Consider the following 19,099-nt stretch of genomic DNA (forward strand, 5'->3'; position numbering starts at 1 on the left):
CCTAGCCCACCCAGGGAGAGATGGGCCCCGGCTCCGGCCCCATGGAGAGGACTATCACACACCTGAGGTGGCTGAAGCTGAGGATCCCATGGGAACCAACCGTGTCCCTCTGCAGCCGCTGCGGCCTAGGAGTGTTACGTCCCCCACGAGGCCTGCAGGACAGTTAAGGGGAGCAGGCCCAGGCAGACAGCTCAGCAGGGGGACTGGAGCTCCCCTCCCCCCCCCCCCCATCTAGTTCAGAGCAGGTGACTTCCGGCTCGGCCCTGGCATGCAGGACGGGCACGGAGTCAGGGCTTGGGGGCTCCCTGAGGGCTCGGAGGAGGGGCTGGCTCCACTGCTCGCCCCCTCCTTCCTGCTACACCTGTGCGCTTGAGCTCAGAGGAAGTGGGACAGGCTGGGTGTCGCAGCCTCTGCCCAGTGCATTCACATCTCCAAGCGAGCCGGACATCCTCCCCACACATGACAGACACACACGCCACACACACTTGGAGCCAGCAGTTCTTACCTGTCCTCGAAGGGCCTTCCTACAGGCAGGCGGGAAGAGAGCAGGGCCCTGGGACCTGGCCACATCCCTGCTGAGGAGGGGTGGCTCCGTTTCCCACTTGGGGCGAAAGCTGTGGAGGCACCTCACGGATAGGCCAGCGGAACCCGGCCTCTGGGAGGACACTTGTTCAGCGCTGGCTGCTGCCCTTCACCCTGGCGCCGAAGCAGGCTGCAACCCTAGCCCTGCCTGGGCACTGGGAGGAGCCGGTGGCACAGCTGACCAAGCGGCCTCTACTGCGGTACTTCCCCAGCCGGCCAGAGCCCCGGAGTAGGCTGGCGTGGGGCCTGCACCTGTGCCGCTGCTGCTGGAGGGCGCGCTGCCCGGGAGAGAGCACCAGTCTCGACTCGAGGTGACCCCCTTGGCCCCGTCGCGCCCCTGCTCGGTTGGTGGAGTGGCTGCTTGGGGATACAGTTCCTTTAGCTGATGGAGCAATTGCTGTGATTGTCCACAAATCACCCTTGGGTTTCTGTGTCCTTACTCCGTTTTGTTCCTTTTTATTGCTAACATTGTTAGGACATTTAGTTTATTTTAAAGACAAAAAAAGTTTTATTGGAAAGGCAGATTTACAGAGGGGGAGGGACAAAGATCTTCCATCCGCTGATTCACTCCCCAAGTGGCCGCAACAGCTGGAGCTGAGCTGATCCGAAGCCAGGAGTCGGGAGCTTCTTCCAGGTCTCCTGTGGTTGCAGGGTCCCAAGGCCTTGGGCCGTACTACACTGCTTTCATGGGCCACAAGTAGGGAGCTGGATGGGAAGTGGGGCCGCCGGGGCATGAACCAGCATATGGGGTGCCCCTGCTGGTAGATACATTAGCCAGTCTTCACCCTGGCCCCAGTTAAATGTTCTTGATTTGTTAGGGTTCTGGACAGCACCCCCATTGTTCATACAGGTAATTCCTAGTGTTTGGGACCCTTTAATGGCTCAGCAGGTGATTTCAAACAGTAGGAAATGAGAACAGACTTTGGAAAAGATTTTTGAAAACTTACTGGAAATATGAAGTTAGGAGAGAGCTGCCATCTGCTGGCTCACTCCCCAAATGGATACAGCACCTGGAGTTGGGCCAGTGCGAAGTTTGGAGAAGCTTCCTCTTGGTGTCCCAGTGGGTGCGGGGCCAGCACCGGGGCCAATCCTCCATGGCTTTCCTGGCCCTTAAGCAGGGACTAGGATAGGAAGGTGGAGCAGTCGGGACTTGAACCAGCGCCCAAGTGGGATGCTGGTGCCTTGGATGGAGACTTGCGCTGCTGCCTCGTGGTTCCGGCCCTGGTGAACATGTGTAGTTATGAGGGTGAGAATGGAAACCTGCAGCTTTGTAACCACCATCCAGAGAGCCAGCCCTCCTGCTAGCCATGACGGAAGTGCTGCCCGGACGGCCTGCAGGGCAGCTCCAGGGCAGCTCCAGGATTCCAGAAGAACCTTCCCATGGACCCTGGGAGGAACACGCTCCTGTCAGCGTGGGGGCGGGGCAGGCTTGTGTCCCCTGTGCAGGGCTGCTGGCGACAATAAAGCAAGGAGCCTCGGTGTTCATCTCTCCAAGCCTCCCAGCTAGAGCTTAACCGCGTGTTTAAATGGCATTCATGTAAACAATGTGTTACGGTGTAGAGAAAGGGACTGGACTGGGGGCTGGGCGCGGGGAGAGTGGAAGTCTAGCAGGCTTGGGCTGCGGTTCCCCAGGTCCGCCTCTGGGGAGCCCCCGGAGCCTGCAGAGGTGGGCCCTCTGCCGAGGTCGGCCAGTCCGAAGCCTGCACCTCAACCCTGCAGCGACAGGTCTGCCCGGGCGGTTGTAAGTGGACACACTACACCCACCTAGTTACATTCTTGGCTTCTAAACATTAGAAGTAAACTTACATTAATCAGAACTCTTGCTACTTCCCATTTATTGAAGTGAAGGTTGGGGAAACTGACTGCTGGGAACCTTAGTGGTTCTCAACGGAAGAATGTGAGGTAGCCGGCCCCCTGCTGTGGGCCTGCGGCTACTGTGTGCGGTGCTCCCCAGCCTGCTGCAGTGGGGGACACTTGAGGAACGCAGTGGCTCGCCTGCCACCTGGACACGCCTGCTGCAGGCCAGCAGACAAGATGACCAGTTGCTGGCTGTCTCATCTTTAATCCTGGTGGGTCACACTGAAGTGTAGCTTAGGAGGGTCTGATCTTGACGTCAAGTCTGCCCCAAGGAAGTCAGCCACCCCCAGAGACCACCGGTTTGCTCTCAAGACTCGGGAGCTACCCATCTGAGGGCAGAGCGGGCCAGAGCAGCATCGCCACCTCAGGTTGGGGTTCTGAGTGTTTCACTGGCCAGCACCAAAGCCAGGCAGCACCTCTCCTGTGTCTGCAAGGATTGGGCAGTCTGTTGCTTGGGGAACTCCAGAGGATTCCCATGGGAGAGAACTGTCCCAGGAAGACCCATGGCAGAAGGACTGCCGCTCTGCCCCCCGCAGTGCAGCCAGGACTGGGGTGGTGTGGGGCCTGCCGGGCTGTGAAGCCCTGTGGGTCCTCCAAGGCACAGTTGGTCTGGGAGGCTGGCCACCTTCCATTGTGCGCCGAGGCCCGCTAGTGCCACCCAGTGGCCAGTGGTGCTATAGCGCCGGGCTACATTGCAAGGCGCTTCACTATTTGGGGACACTGGTCCCTTGCAGCACGCTGCCCAGTGGGCGTGCCAAAGCCAGGCTCTGGCACTTTGCTTCCGAGATAGGAAGCTGAGGGTCCTGTGGCCCGTTTCCTCCTGGCTCAGCCGTGCTACCTGCTGGACGCTGCTGAGATCAGCACCTCCCTGCAGCCAGCACTCCCTCCATGGGCAGGTGTGGGGCGCAGGGCCCACAGGTCTGGTGGGAGGTTTCTAAATTTGCACAATCAAGTTAGCAGTGAATCAGAAGTTTCAACTTCTTGCGGACTTTTGACCCAGAAATGTAACGGTCATTGCCTTTTCCAAGTGCAGTGGCTGGCTGCCGTAAAAGGGGGTCCCCTAGGCCTAGGCGTTGTGTAGTACTCCTGGTGTAGTACTCCTGATTTAGTCCACCTCAGCCTGACAGGTGACACCAACAGGCAAGTGAGACGACCAGCCAGAGCCGGCCAGGTGCCAGCCTTCTCTCCGGTTTGCCTGCTGAGGCCTGTGTGTGTGTGCTCGGGAGTGGCAGTAGGGGGCGACAGAGAGACGGTAAAAGGCTGGAAACAGCTGCTTTCCCAAGGGGCCACGTGGAGATTATAGAAAGATACCTTGATTGAGGACACACGCCAGTGGACCCTGGCTGATTTAGTCATGCACCGGGATGACTTGGATTTTGCCTGAATGAGGGCTATCTAGCTGGCCTGGGAGGTGGGAAAGGCAGTGTTGGTCTTCAGAGTGAGCCCGTCTGACCTGCAGGGGTGGGACGGTGGGCCCTAGAGCTCTCCCAGATGCAGTGGCGTTTCCGTTTGGCCAGAGTTCTGGCCTCCCTTTCTGGTCTCATGAGCTTATTCATGACTGCTGGCTGGTGGCTGACCCTTTCTCCTTCCCCCTGGGGCAGCCTCCAAAATCTACACCTCAAAAGGGTGGCCACGTCCAGGGTCCCTCAGGTTTGGGGACCTGCTGAGTGGGAGTGACTCAGGCTCTGCCCATGGGGAACCTACATCCCTGTTTGCAAGGAGAGGGTTGGCTTTGGGCAGGAAGTTGCTTTAATCACCCATTCCCTGTGTGTCCCCATATTCTAGTTTGCTGGACGTTGTGACTGCTGTACAGTTCCCAAAAGGGTGCTCTATGAAGTGGGGTTCAGGTGACACAGTGAGGGTGATGGGGAGATCTGTTAGGCCATGCAGTGGGTCTGACTGAGCTGAGAGCTGCCCTCCCCGCTGCTGAGCTTCTGGAAGTTAAGGCATCTCTTACCCTATAACATGGGGGAAAGGTGTGACTCCCAGACTTAGTACTATGTGACACATTGGCCAGGTGATGGTGGAGTTGAGGCTACCAGTAGCCATCTCCTACCAGCATGTCTAGGTTGGCAGCAGGCCTGGCCCAGGCTTCCTTGGGTACTGACACTGGACAGGGAGGCCTCATTTGCAGTTGGGGTCCCAGTCTTTCTGGGGTTCCAAGTCTGGTTGCAAGGGCAGAGGTCTGGTGACTGGTTTCCAGCTGCAGACCAAGGTCGGCGGCCTGGGAGTCTGCATGGGGCGTTGCAGTGCAGGCTCTTGCTGCCTCTGGCGCTGGATGGACACAGTCCCCTGCCACTGAGGCAGTCTGCATCCCAGGCCTCCCGCTGTGGCATGGCTGCCCCTTGGGGCCTGGTGCTTGGCCTGGTCACATGTGGACGTGCAGAGGGCCTCGATCTTCCGCCCGAGCGTCTTGCCGTAATCTCGTTGGAGTTCAGAGAACTCGGGCTCACCAGCCACATGGTTTGAATTCCAGCTCTGGGTTCTTCGCGGCAACCCTGGTGTAATGGCGTCACTGCATTGTCGACTCTTGGCTTCCCCAATCATAGTCCACGTTTCTGCTTTCTGTGTTGCTACTGGCCTTGGCTGCCACTGACTTGCCCTTGGGGTTGGATGTCAGGAGCACAACGTGTGTGCGAGTTCTCCAGGAGTCTCCCCTGCGTGTTCAGCAATCGCAGTGCAGGTCTCCACCCACCGTTTTGATAAGGGGACTTTGTCCCAGTGCAGAGCTCAGCTGGTGCCTGTGTGGAACCTTTGATAACTTGAAGTAAAAGCTTTAATGAAGCATTTCTATAAAGCTCTATTTCAAAGGCGGAGAGGCAGAGGCTTCCTCTCCAGTGGGTGATTTCCCAAATGGGGCCAGGCACTGAATCCAGGCCCCCAAAATGGAAGCAAAAGCCAAGTACCCTCGAGGCCCCTCTCCGAAGGAGGCTCAAGCCCAGGCACTCCCACTGCCAGGGTTACCACTGCGCTGTGCACCTTCCCCTCCTGGCAGCCGAGCCTTACACTCTGCTGTAGCTAGGGGCTTCCGAGTATCCCACTCAGTCTTGCCTCCTGTGCCCTGGCTGTCACGTGATGTGGCCTCCTCCTCTGTTCCAGCTGTGAAGGAAGAGCGAAGAGCAGACGAGAAGGTGGCGGCTGCAGCCTCCAGGAAGATGGCTGGGCCGGGCTCCGCGACAGGTGTACAGACCGCACCCCGAAGTCTCCTCCCGAAGACAGCCAAGATGGTCGTCAGAAAGTCACCCTCGGGCTTCAAGGGCACCATCCCCAAGAGGCCCTGGCTCTCATCCACTCCCTCGGGCAGTGCATCGGCCACAAGGCAGGTGGGGCAGACTGCTGTGCCTGGGATGACCGCCTCCAAGAAGTCTCCTGGGGCTGCTGTGGGGGCAGCCGACAGGAAGCCTGCTGCGGCCTCTGCAGCCCCTGGACGCCTGGGGCCCGTAAGCCCTGCACCGTCCCAGCCCAACTCCCAGATCCGGCAGAACATAAGGCGCTCATTGAAGGAGATTCTGTGGAGAAGGTGAGCTGTGTGCTGCTGTGGCTGTCCCCTGCGGCCTGGACATGCAAGTGGCTAATGTCACTCTTGTCCCGCTCAGAGTGAACGACAGTGATGACTTGATGATGACCGAGAGCGAGGTGGGCAAGGTGGCCCTGCGCATCGAGAAGGAGCTGTTCGGCCTGTTCCAGGTCACCGACAACCGCTACAAGAGCAAGTACCGCAGCCTCCTGTTCAATCTGAAGGACCCCAAGAATCAGGTGTGTGCGGGGCCCGCCTCGGGTAGGAGGCTCTGTCCTGCGCTGCTGCTGTGCTCTGGCCTGATGGGTGGCAGGTCTCTGTCCTTGCCAAGGCACCACTCGGCACCACTCCTCTGCCCGTTGTGTCTGGGAGGCGAGGGGGCAGTCTATCCCCACAGTGTGAGCCCATGCCAGCACCCTCAGGGTTTGCCTTGGCTCTGCTGGGGCCCCGGACCTGGGGTTTTCCTTTCGCTCTCCATGTCCATTTCTGACCAAGTGGATGAAAGGTGTGTGTTTGTAGGGCCTCTTCCATCGTGTTCTGCGTGAAGAAATCTCTTTGGCAAAACTTGTGAGAATGAAGCCGGAGGAACTTGTGTCCAAAGAGCTGTCTGCGTGGAGGGAGAAGCCCCGCAGGCCTGTGAGTGGGTGCGGCAAGGTGCGTGGGTCGGCTGTCCGTGGACCGGGAGGCGCGGGCCGAGTCCCAGCTCGTCCCTCTCCCCACAGCCCCCAGAGCCCAGAGTTAAGCTGCCGAACGGAAGCAGGCGACTGGCTGCACTGCCGGAGCCCGTCCCTGACATGGAGGACTCGCCACCTGCGTCGGACTCGGATGTAAGCTCCCCCTGCCTCCGGGGCTCAAGGGGCACGCTCGAGCTAGCGTGGCTGCTAGTGTGGCTGCTAGTGTGGCTGCTGGTGTGGGTGTGGGGCTTGGCAGCAGCACCAGGCACGGCACAGTGCTTCACGTGGTCCAAGAGACGCCCGTTAGGAGAGTCTGTGCAGATCACAAAGAGCTTACCCTCTACCTCCATGTTTCCCTGAGTGTGTTTGAAGTAGCCCCGAATACTTAGATTGAATGTTTTTGGCACCACAATGTTTGGGTCTCTCGTCCTCTCTCCTCTGAGTGGCCGGCTGTGCCCGGGGCTGAGCCCAGGAGACACATGGCCCCTGTGGTTGCAGGAGCAGCAGGAGGCAGTCCGGACCGCCCCGGAGAGGAGCGTGGCTCCTGCCCTGGACGTCTGCAGCAGCATGCTCAAGGACACGACCGGCCAGCACCGTGCCCACCTGTTCGACCTCAACTGTAAGATCTGTACAGGTGAGGGCTTGGCGGCGTGGCCTAGTGGCTAAGGTCCTTGCCTTGATCCCATATGGCCACTGGTTCTAATCCCGTTAGCTCCACTTCCTCTCTATCTCTCCTTATCTCAGTATGTCTGACTTTGTAATGAAAATAAAATAAATCAAAAAAAAAAAAAAAAAAGATCTGTACAGGTGAGCGTGATGGGGGCTGGGCAGGCAGTGTGTGCAAAGACAACGGGACTGTAAAGGCAATTTGGTCACCTTGGGTCAATTACTGGGCCGGGCGGTTACGGTGGCCCTCACCTGCCTGGACCCACAGGCCCGGCATCCCTGCGTCTGTCGGGGTGGTCATGCAGTCTCTGTTCCTCAGGTCAGGTTCCATCGTCAGAAGATGAACCGGCTCCAAAGAAACAGAAGTTGTCGGGCTCTGCTCGGAGGGAGGACTTGAAACCCAAGCATGATGACTCCCTACCCGACCTAGCGGCCGAAGTAGCTGCCCCAACGGCGCTGGAGGCTCTGCCCGAGGACACTGCTGTGCTGGAGCAAGACATGAAGCCCAGAGACAGCTGCCCCGAGGCCTCCCCGCCGGATGGCCCGGCTCCCTGCCTGGCCTCCTCTGGGGCTGCGGTGGTCACCACGGTGACCATGTCTGGCCGGGACCCCAGGATTGCTTCCAGTGCCGCTGGTGTAGGCCTGGGCCCGGCAGTGACCCACCTGGATGGTCCCCACACGACAGAAGGCAAAGCTGAACCACTGAAGGCTGTGCTGACTTCTGCCTCGGTGCCCAAGTCCATCCTGGCCAAGCCTTCCGCGTCCCCTGAGCCTCGCTACCTGTCAGCTCCGCCGTCAGCAGGGGCCAGGTATGTTCTTGGCATGCCCTCTGTGCTCGCCGAGGGTGGCGGTCGTGGGTGTGTCAGCAGTCACAGCTCAGAGGGGCCCAGGTGTAGGATGTGGGGCTGTGGAGAACGGGCATCTGCATTTGGGGTCACAGTGGCTCAGCTTTCTCTGCCCAGGGCCGTGCGGTCCCCATGGTTAGCCCAGGAGACTCAGCAGCGTGCGTGTGGCTGGCTGCTCACCGTGGTCACGCTTCCATCTGGTCTTGTTTTTCAGCATCTCGGACCCTCGGTGCACCCCAGAAGGAGACACGAGCCTCTTCCTGTCTCGGCTCAGCACTGTCTGGAAAGGGTTTATCAACATGCAGAGTGTGGCAAAGTTTGTCACGAAGGCGTACCCCGTATCGGGGGGCTTTGATCACCTCAGTGAGGTTAGAACTGAGGGGTGTGCAGTGGGTGCTACCCAGACTGTAGCTGTGGCAAGTGTGGGACCCTGCTGTGGCTCTGGGTGCTGCAAGCTGCAGTGTGCTGGCAGTGGTATAGACGGGTAGAAAGCCCAGCCAGAGGCTGGGGTGCTGGTGATCTGTCCAGCCAGCCCTGCGAGCCTGCCGTGACGGAGCTGTCCCGTTCAGGGTGAGTGCAGACAGCAGGCTGCTGCTCCTTTAGCATGGAACCAGTCATGTGGACACCTGCACTGGGTGTCTAGAAATAAAACGCACTGCCAGCAATGGTCTCTGAGTGCGGTGCTGTCCTGCAGGTCGGTCATGTGCCTCTGGATCCTGTCACTGGTTGCTCACTCGAAGTGCTTTTTGTTTAGGACTTGCCCGACACAATTCACATTGGTGGGAGGATTGCGCCCAAGACGGTTTGGGATTACGTTGGCAAGCTGAAGTCGTCTCTGTCCAAGGTATGTGCTTCTAACTGCTGGAGGGACGGCGGCCAGGGGGGCGCCTGACTGTGGGCGGGCCTTCCCCTCAGCAGGCGAGCTTGCCGAGAGCACCTGTGTCTTAGTCACATGACTGTGAGGGTCTGTGTGACACCGCGGCAGTGCAGGCGTGGGGTGCACACAGCTGCGTTTTTGTGGGAAACAAGGAGTGGCAGCCGGGAGCGTGGACGGCGATCTGGCCAGGACCTTAGTCTGCCCCTGTGGGCACCTGAGGCTGAGTGTCATTTCATCTGGGAAGGGCCTGCAGTGGCCATCAGGGTCATGGGGGTTCTGGACCCTCCCTCTGCTCTGTCATCTTGCCTGGATTCACCCTGTGATTACGATGCCCTTGACCGTGGCCACTGGTGCGTCACGAAGCCCCCTTGGCTGCAGGGCCACGACACGGGCGGCCACCGAGAGCACCCTTGCTGACGCCTGCATCCTGCCTCTGCTCGCCTTGCAGGAGCTCTGTCTGATCCGCTTCCACCCGGCCACAGAGGAGGAGGAGGTCGCCTACATCTCCCTTTATTCGTACTTCAGCAGCCGGGGCCGATTTGGCGTTGTCGCCAACAACAGCAGGCACATCAAGGACCTGTATTTGATCCCACTGAGCGCTAAGGACCCAGTTCCTTCCAAACTCTTGCCGTTTGAGGGGCCAGGTAAGCGGCAGTGTGACGCCTGCAGCTTCCCCTCCATGCACAAGGGTCCTCGGGACTGCCAGTGGGTGGAGTGCTCGCTGGGGGCAGAGCCACTCAGATGCGATGAGCCCCCCATGAGGAAGACCACTTTGTGTCAGGCCTGAACTGGCGTGAAGGTCTGTGGGTCAGTGAGGCCCATACCTCAAGCACTAGGGGTGCAGCTGGGTCCTTGGCTGGCCCGGGGCCTCAGAGGCAGCGATGCATTGGCCTGGGCCTAGTGGCGCGTGCTTTCGAGTGAGTCTGTGAGTTGTCAGTAATCCCAGGGCCTGAGCACTGTGTTGCTAAAAACATTTATTCATGTATTTATTTATTTACTTGAAAGAGTTAGAGAGTGTACCTGCTGGTGCACTCCTCCTGTGGCCACAGTGGCTGGACGGGGCTGGGCCAGGCTGAAGCCAGGAGCTCCTTCCAGGTCTCGCCTGTGGTTGCAGGGGCCCAAGTCTGAGCCATCCTCCACTGCTTCCCCAGGCTATTAGCAGGGCGCTAGTCAGGAAGTGGAGCAGCAGGGAGTTGAATTAAGGTCTGTATGGTATGCTGGTGCCACAGGCAGAGGCTTAGCTGGCTACACCACGGTGCTGGCCCCTCTGGACAGGATGTGTAGCATCATGCCCTGGAAGCGCAGTGCTCAAGGCTGCTGTCAGATCTGCCCCTTTGGCAGCTGTGTGGAGACAGTGTGCCCGGCTCTCGGGCTGGAGAGCAGAAGGCAGTAGGTGGCCAGTGTCACACAAGCGGCTGGGCAGAGCAGTCCCGAGCACTGGCCTCCGCAGGACAGGAGGCTTCTTGCCCCACGACGCAGCCAGAAGCAGCAGGGTCAAGGTGTGGGCCAGAAGCGTCGGGGAACCGGCTGAACCCCAGGGGAGCAGCACCCACATGCCAGGTACCCCGAGCCGAGCGGATGGACTAGGGTTAAAAATAAAAAAAGAAAAGGAGAAAGAAAATCTCACACACACACACACACACACACACTGGGTCATTCTTGTAAGAATGCCATTTATTGGAAGTCCAGGCTGTCTTAATAAACCCTGACTAGTTCCTCTTGGGGAGTTTTTCCCAGCTCTTTGGCCATTGTATGTCTCGCATGTATCAGGAAGCTTGCGGTTAGGCCAACATGAACCCATCAGTCATGCGGGGGGACGTCGTGCCCTGTTGATCAGCCCGCAGTTTCTCAAGCTTTCTCAAGCGCAACTGGTATGAGAAAAAGCAAGATTAGTGCAGCAGGCATGTCTGGTGAGGTTAACCCTTGTGGGGCAAGGCCCTGCACACATGGAGGAGGCTGAGGAGGGCTGACCTCGTGCTGGCCGTGTGGACGCTGACACCCAGGTTGTGCAACCTTCTCCCAGGAGACGCTCCATGGCTGATGGCTCAGCCAAGCCTGGCCTGGCTTCATGGGACAGCTGTCCTGGTGTTTGCAGGGTGCAGCTGTGGCTGTGTGTGTGTGTGTGTGTGTGTGTGCACGCGTGTGCAGATGGTTGTATGTTGGGGTCTGGGTCCTGTGTTACGGTTTTTCTCTACACAAGGCCTTTGGCAGCATGGGCCAGGGCCAAGGGTATGGCCTATGGCTCTCTTGGGTGTGCTGCCCATGACCACATGCCCAGGAGGTGCTGGGCTGCATGGCTGTCCGGAACCCTCAGCAGCTGGAGGACAAGGGCTGCTGGGAACATGGGCCCTTCCCAAGCTCTGCTGTCCATGCTGGCGAGTGGTGAGGAAGGCCGGGGCACTGGGTGCCAGTGCCAGCTGGGCCCATGGCTCTTCAGCTGCATGGCATTGCATCTAGCATTGCGGAGCCAGCTGGACTCCCCAAGGCCTCTATCCTGTCCGTTGTACCCAGAAATCCCAGTTTATCATGGGTCCATGGCGTGTCTGGGGACTTCACCCCGTCCTCCAGGAGAGCTGGCCACCTTCATCTGCGGGGGTCAGCTCAGCCAGAGCCGTGAGGCTGTGGAGTCATACTACTGGACCCTGTTTGCCAGGGCCGCCTCGGGTCAGGTCCATCCACCCCGGCAGCTTGGAGCCTGCGCCAGGATAGCGCCTTGCTGCTGCTGACACCCCCCATGCCTGGCGCTTCCAGTAGTAGAGGTCTCGGGGTGTCTACAGGGGCTCTCTGACCAGGCGCGTTCTGGCCTGGGTGGGAGTGGAGACCACTGCCACCTGCAGGGTTCTGTCCCTGCCGAGGGGGAGAGGGCCAGGGCCACTCTGACCCACAGTAACTGCTCTCCAAAGGGGCTGAGGAGGTCAGTGACCAAGAGACACTCCAGGTCAGGGCCTCTGGTGCTCCCCTGTGTTCCCCCATGTTCCTGCGTGTCAGTGTCCATGGTGTGCGCACACCTACATGTCCCCACACGTTCCTGCACAGGTGTGTCAGAGTGCAAGTGTTCAGTGGCATGTACAGTGTCCTCCTCGAGCAATAAAGACGTTTCCTGTGAGCTGCTTCCAGCAGCTGCGTGTAGCACACACTGCACGGGGTCTGTGCGTGAGAGTGCACGTTACCACGTGTGCGTGGTGGGTAGGGGAGCACTCTGTCTCCACGTTTGCCAAGTCTGTCAGACTCACACTTAGGAACTGCTGTTGACTAAATTCACACAGGTCCTGTCCAAGTCTGTGACCAACCAGACGTAGGAGGGTCCTTGTCATCTTCACGGAACTCAGGGTTAGGTGGAGTCACGTTGGGTGAGGAGGACTCACTCCTGGCAGCTCTTTCAAGAAGCAGAGCTGCCCGCTGGCTTATGGAGCTTGTCCCACCAAGTGCGCAGGTTCCGGGTTCTGCATCTGCAGCTGGCTCCTCCCAGCTGGAAACTCGGACGCAGACATGTGGAGCTGGCAGTTTGTTTCCTAGTGCGGGATATGTTTTGTGAAAGGGTATCCCTCGCACCTGGTGGCTTGTCCAGTGGCCCCACCATGGTCTGCCAGGGCAGGGCGAGTGCTCACAGTAGGATGGTGCCAAGATGGGGTGAGGTCGGAAAGCGAGCCCTTTGGGAGTGGCCTCTCTGCCCGCTCTCAAGGCCCGGGATGTTGGGGTAGGGGTGACATGTGGACTCGGTTCCAGACACAGCTTGTCCCTGGGCACACTGCCGCCCACTTGGCAAGGTGAGTGGGTGTCTGATTGTGGCACAACCAAGATGCAGTGCAGGGGCCGGCTGCAGGTCAGGCTAGGACAGGGTTGTGGTCCTTGGAGGAGGTGAGTGGGAGGTGGGCCTGCTGGGAAGCCAGGCTCTGCAGGGCCTGTGACTTACAGACCATTGTGGATGGGACATGGTTGGAGCCTCCTGTCTTTGTCAGTAATGTTGAGATGGGTGTGCCTGGGAGGTTGGTGCAGCTGTTGGCTGGACTTGCTCCCTGCACCAAGGATTGGCTTAACAGTGGATGCCTGTTACCTGGCACAAGCCCTTCCAAAGAAGTTTTCTCCTTTGCCAGGGGCATCAGTCCCTTAGCCTGCTGGGCTGTTGCTGGTGCTGTGAGGAGCCAGCTCAGAAGGCCTTCCTGCCATCCACTGAGCTGGCCGCTCCCATGGGCCATTAGGTACGCAGAAGTGAGGCACTTCGGTGGGGAGTCCTGAGGTCATCATGGCTGGAGGGCAGCAGGAACATGTGGGGGCCTGCCCGGCCTTGTCCACACTCAGCTGTTGCCAGAAGGGGCAAGGGGTGCTGTTGTAGGGGCCCGCTCCTGTCTCTGCCTCCCACCACGGTGGGAGCCTCTCTGCCCCAGTACGGCCTGACTGGAATGTGGAGGTGCACTGCCATGGCTGGAACCACCTGCTGGCTCCCTTAAAGTCTCCGAGCACAGGAAGCCTGTAGTTCTTGTTTTGAGGGGAGAAACCTCGTGTGAATGCCTTTGTGAGGTGCCACGGTGCCCTGCTGGCTACACTTAGGTTGGTCTTGTCCTTCCTGCCGCGGAGCCTTCTGGTCTGTGTTTTGTTCTGAGTTACTGGGATGACAACTCCTGTTGGCGTTCTGGATTTTTCCAGGGGGTGGGAGGGCCGCACTGCACGGCGTGATCCAGAACATTCCACATCAAGTTGCCAAACTGTAAAGCAGCAGAATCCACGCCTGCCAGAGCCGTGCGGCTCAGCTCAGGGTCCTGGTCCTGCGAGGAATGTTTAGACTTCAAAGGCATTTATTTTACTCTGCCATTTCAGTCCATATATTTTATTTGCACTAATTGTAATCAACGAGTGTCCCTGATGACCCTGCCTGCCACTTGCTCTGAACATGTGGCCGCTTAGCGTGGCATTATTCCATGAGGGAGAATTATGCAGTTCCCTTTATGACAGTTGGTGGGCCTGGCAGGGGGCATGGTGCCAACTGGACACAGCCAGCAGCAGTGCCTCACACAGATTCTGATGGCCTGTCTCTTGGGTCCTTGACCAGAGCCTGTGGCCAGTGTCAGTCATGGTCTTCCCTCAGATGGCCGTGCTCAGGACCAGGTGGGCGTCTCAATGACGTCACAGCCCAGAATATTCTGGGCTCTTTGGATGAGCAATCCCTGTGGGCAATTGGCCCAAAGGGAAGACGGGAGTTCGGGTCTGATGCTGGTGCCCGCACTTTGTCTTTCAGGTCTTGAGTCTCCGCGTCCAAATATCATTCTTGGGCTGGTCATCTGTCAAAAAATAAAGCGTCCTTCCAACGCCGGGGAGTCGGACAAAGTGGAGGAGAGGCGGGGCCGCCCACAGGAGGAGGCTGACATGTCAGCTGGGCCCAGGACTTGTGTTACCACCCCAGGCGACAAGAAGCCCTCCAGGCACCCGCTTGGCTCAAGTGACCCGGTGCTCAGTGCCACGCCCCCTGCGTCCCCACCCCCGCCTCCCCCTCTTCCAGAACCACCCACCTCAAAGGGGCTGGTGTCCCTCAAGTCTGCAGCCACCGGCTCCATCCCAGGGCCTCCCCCAGCGCCTGTGCCCACGGCGCCCACTGCGCCCACTGTGTCCACGCCCACCGCGCCCAAGACGGCCTCGCCACTGGAGCACATCCTGCAGGCACTCTTTGGGAAGAAGAAATCCTTTGAGCTGCCTGGCAAGGAAGCTGGGGGCACTGCCCCCACACCCCTCCAGGAGCCTGGAGCCCCGCCGGACAGCAGGGCCCCTCTGCTGGATCCCATTGTGCGACAGTTTGGCCAGTTGTCAAAAGAGAAGGTTCCAGTGGAGGAGGAAGATGACAGGCCCTACGACCCTGAGGAGGAGTATGGCCCAGAGAGGGCTTCTGACCCTCAGCTTACGGTCCCGCCGGCGTGCCCTGCCGGGGAGCCTGTCCCCGAGGCTGCCGAGAGGGAGGAGGTGGCCTACGACCCTGAGGATGAGACGATACTAGAGGAGGCCAAAGTGACCGTGGAGGACCTGCCCAACAGGATGTGCGCGGGCACAGGAAGCGAGCCCACTGACACCCCCACCCCCTCCCTGGTGGAGCAGCAGAAGATGCTGGAAGAGCTGAACAAGCAGATTGAGGAGCAGCAGCGGCAGCTGGAGGAGCAGGAAGAGGCACTCCGGCAGCAGCGGGCTGCTGTGGGCGCCTCCATGGCCCACTTCTCCGTGTCCGACGCACTCATGTCGCCGCCTCCGAAGTCAGCTCTGAGCAGGGCTGAGCTGCCGGAGCAGGGGTGCCCCTTGCCGGTCGCCCCGAACCCGGCCGCCCAGGTAGCACATCTGAACACAGAGGCAAGACAGCGGCGAGACCCACGGCAGGCCAGGCGGCTGGCTGCTGAGAGCAGCGAGGCCCCAGCGGGCAGCAGCCAGGGGGGCCCTGCAGCCAGGGCAGCTCCCCCACAGGGGCCTGTGCAAGCCCAGGAAGAGGAAGAGGCAGCACCTCCCCCATGGGTTCCTCCTGAAAAGCCACCCCTGCTTGCCAGCCAGGACAGCCAGAGAGCTGAGCACTTGGGGAATTCGGGCCAGCTGCTTGTGGATGGCATCCATCCTGTGGCAGGGGGAGATGTCGTGGCCAGGCCTGCCCGCAGGGTGCTGCTGCCCACACCCCCCAGCACCTCCTTGCAGCCCGGCTTCGTGCTGCCCAGCGATGGGCAGAACTTTGGTCAGAGCCCCTACCCCATTCCTCCATTCACACCTGGGGAGCAGCCTCTTGGCTTGGCGCCCTATGAGAGCCCGAGACACACCCCACCTGCTGGCCCAGTGGCCAATGTGGACATGGGCAGGGAGCCTCTGGGCAGGCCGGGGGAGGGTACTACCCCTTTCCCCCCGCCTGGGCACAAAGGAGGGGCCCCCTTTCAGCCCCAGTTTCCAGGCCCAAGGGAATCGGCGCCTCGTGCTTTCGGGGTGCCTGGACTACCCGGTTCCAGCTTCCCGGGCCCCAGGGGGCCAGGCCCCTCGTTTTCTGAGGAGAACACTGCTCCCAGTGACGGGCCAAGGGGGCCTCCTGCCAGATTCGGGGCCCAGAAAGGACCCATGTCTTCCTTGTTTCCTGGTCAGCACGGGCCCCCTCCTTATGGGGAGGCCAGGGGCCCCTCACCCCCCTTCCTTGGTGGCCCCAGAGTTGTGGCACCATCCCAGTTTGAAGAGCGCCAGGACCTGCATGGGGAGAGCAGAGACTTCCAGGAGGCAGTGTACAGTGAGCTGCCTGGCCCGCCAGCCCAGTTTGAGGGGCCTGAGCGAGCCCCAGGTTCAGTTGGCCGAGGCGGGATGCCCTTCCAGTGTGGGGGACAGAGGCGGCCTCTGCTGTCCCAGCTCACGGGACCCCGGGGAGGCCCGCCTCCATCTCAGTTTGGGGCTCAGAGAGGACCCCCACCTAGCCACTTTGTGGGCCCACGGGGACCCCATCCAGGCCAGTTTGAGGGACCCCGAGGCCAGGCACCAGCCTTCATACCAGGTCCCAGGGGGGTGCAGCCACAGCCGTTTGAGGAGCAGAGGGTGAACTCGCCACCCAGGTTTGGGGGTCAGAGAGTGCCTGCACCTCTGCAGTTTGGCGGGCCCAGGGGATCTGTGCCCTTTTCAGAGAAGAACGAGGCAGTACCTGCACGGTTCCCCTTCCAGGGCCAGCCCCCACAGGGGCTGAAGCCTGGCCCTGGGCCCCGGCCTCTGCTCGAGCTCCCTGGCCACCCACAGCACAGGAAGGACCGTTGGGATGAGGCTGGGCCAGCTTCAGCTGCACCCTCAGACTCCTCTGGGCAGGGCCCTGAGGCTGATGGGCAGTGGACAGCTAATGACTTCCGAGAGGGCAAAGGTCACGAGTACAGGGGCCAGGCCACGGAGGGCCGGCTTAGGGAGCGTTTTGAAGCTGGCCCCCGAGAGAAGTCACTGGATGAGCCTGAAGGACAGGTGCCTGAGAGTCGGCAGGGCCGGGCTTTCGAAGACCGCAGGCGAGAGCGAGGCTGGAACTGGAGCCGGGAGTGGGACCGGCACAGAGAGAAGGACGCTGGCCGGGAGTGGGACAGAGGCAGAGAGCGGAGCTCCAACCGGGAGCGGGACCGGGAGCGGGAGCGGGACCGAGAGCGGGAGCGGGGCCGGGAGCGGGGCCGCAGCCGCAGTCGCAGTCGCAGTCGTAGCCGTGACAGAAGCCGGAATCGGGACCGGGAGCGAGACCGGAGACGGGACCGAGATCGCTCCCGCAGCAGGGACCGGGACCGTGAGAGGTCAAGGGACAAGGACCGGGAACGTGGCCGTGACCGTGACCACAGGGACCACAGCAAGAGCAAGGAAAGCACGCGGGATGCCCGGGATGTGGGCACTGCCTCTGCCCAGGCCTAGACGCCGACACTGGCCCTGCGGGTCCTCGGCTCACACTGTTGGGAGCCGCTGTGACCTCGGTGTGGGAGAGCAGTTCTGGACTTCAGAAATGACTGGTTTTGTGTATAATGGTTTCTTAGAAAATTTCACAGCTGCAATTCTGATACTTTTTTAAAATAAGAACTCTAATATTTCCATTTAAAATTACAGAAATGGGAAGGCATTTAAAAGCATATTGCTTTTTGAGGTTAATTCTTTTGTGGTGACTTGACGGTTGTAGACATGGGGACGTTCTGGGGACTGGGTGGCTGCAGCACTGCTGACATCTGGTGCCAACAGCCATGCGGGGGCTCCCGCCCGGAGTGGCCCTGGACCCCCAGCGGACAGCCACGCGAGGGCTCCCGACTGGAGTGGCCGTGGACCCCCAGCGGACAGCCACGCGAGGGCTCCCGACTGGAGTGGCCCTGGACCCCCAGCGGACAGCCTCGACTTTCCTTAGCCAGAAATTTATGTTTATTTCTGTCACCTCGTTTTTCAGAATGCGGCTAAAAGTAGCAACCTTCCTGCTATAGAGAAACTTGGCATTTTAAACAAAGATTTGCTGAACATGGTTCCATTCGACCAAGCTTAGATAAAGTGGACAGTGGTGTTGCGGGAGAGGGTGGGTGTGCCTTCGGGAACGTTTCTTGGTCTGATTTTGCCCTCTGAGCAGCTCTTCCTGATCGCAGGCCGTTCAGCTCTTCAGTTGATGAATTGTTGAAAATGGAGCGACACGGTGTGTGGGCTGAGGTGGAGCACAACGTTGGTCGGGGGGGTGCGGGAGGAGCCAGCAGTGACGTGGCAGCCCACGTGGGCTGGGCTCACTTACCTTGTAAAAACTTTAGTAAAAAAATTCGTATTTTCATAAAGTGACTCTTGCAAACCTAAAACCAGAATGCATTTCTTCTGTAGAGTCTGTCCCCTCGCAGCCCGCCTGGAGGGCACAGAAGGCTTGCCCCGTCACCCGCATGTGGTGCAGGCAGGAACAGGGCCAGCGTCCACTGCCAAGTGGGCTTTGTGTCTGTTGTTGCTTTTTCTTTTTTACATAGAAAGCAGACTTTTCTAATTTAAATACACAAATGTAAAAATCAAGTGTGTTCCTTTAGGGTTACTTGATAGAGGTTTGTGTAAATTGTATTTTATATTGCAGAGTATTGTATCACGTACGTGACACACAGACTTGATAGGTTTTGTTACTTGATGCAGAATAAACATCCACACAACGTTGTCTTAGCTGATGTCACTGAGCTCAGGGTGGGCAGGACTCCCAGGGTACTTTGGTGGCAGTGGCTGGGCCGCAGGTCCACTCAAGTGTGGGCCCCTGGCTTGTTGCCCACACTTCCTGGACACACCCGGCCCATGGTGGACAGCTGCCATGCAGGCCCAGCCCTTGGGCTCCCCCCGGGGAACTTGAGGGGGTCAGAGCTGGCGGCCAGGGCTGAGGCATTCCTGCGACCACCCTGCTCTGGTAGGCTGCCAACCCATGTGCCGAGGCTCTGCAGGAGCCACCCCTGCTGCGGGGTACCCCGAGACCAGCTAGCGGCTCTTGGGCCCTGAAGTGCTCATGGTCAACCAGGAGAGCCCTTTGTCCCCAGCAGTGATGAGGGCCAGTGGTGGTGGCTGCTCAGGCTGAAGGGGGCCTTGGAGGAGCCTCACCCCTAAACCAAGGCTTAGATGAAGTCACCGCCGTGTCCCT

General features: G+C 59.7%; 1 protein-coding gene across 1 annotated transcript in view; it reads left to right on the forward strand.

Annotated features, from left to right (window-relative positions):
• DIDO1 (death inducer-obliterator 1) overlaps positions 1 to 17,645 on the forward strand; it is a 37,465-nt gene extending 19,820 nt beyond the window's left edge. The window contains exons 8-18 of the mRNA XM_058679842.1: positions 5,539 to 5,959; positions 6,036 to 6,195; positions 6,476 to 6,592; positions 6,679 to 6,783; positions 7,129 to 7,264; positions 7,616 to 8,105; positions 8,356 to 8,509; positions 8,896 to 8,985; positions 9,467 to 9,662; positions 14,252 to 17,135; positions 17,178 to 17,645. Coding sequence (XP_058535825.1) covers positions 5,539 to 5,959; positions 6,036 to 6,195; positions 6,476 to 6,592; positions 6,679 to 6,783; positions 7,129 to 7,264; positions 7,616 to 8,105; positions 8,356 to 8,509; positions 8,896 to 8,985; positions 9,467 to 9,662; positions 14,252 to 17,135; positions 17,178 to 17,385 — 4,961 coding nt within the window. The 3' untranslated portion in view covers positions 17,386 to 17,645. The remainder of the gene's footprint in view (positions 1 to 5,538; positions 5,960 to 6,035; positions 6,196 to 6,475; positions 6,593 to 6,678; positions 6,784 to 7,128; positions 7,265 to 7,615; positions 8,106 to 8,355; positions 8,510 to 8,895; positions 8,986 to 9,466; positions 9,663 to 14,251; positions 17,136 to 17,177) is intronic.
• The last annotated feature ends 1,454 nt before the right edge of the window (positions 17,646 to 19,099 follow it).

Source organism: Ochotona princeps, chromosome 22 (genome assembly GCF_030435755.1).
Source record: "Ochotona princeps isolate mOchPri1 chromosome 22, mOchPri1.hap1, whole genome shotgun sequence".
In the NCBI taxonomy this organism is placed as follows: Eukaryota; Metazoa; Chordata; class Mammalia; order Lagomorpha; family Ochotonidae; genus Ochotona; species Ochotona princeps.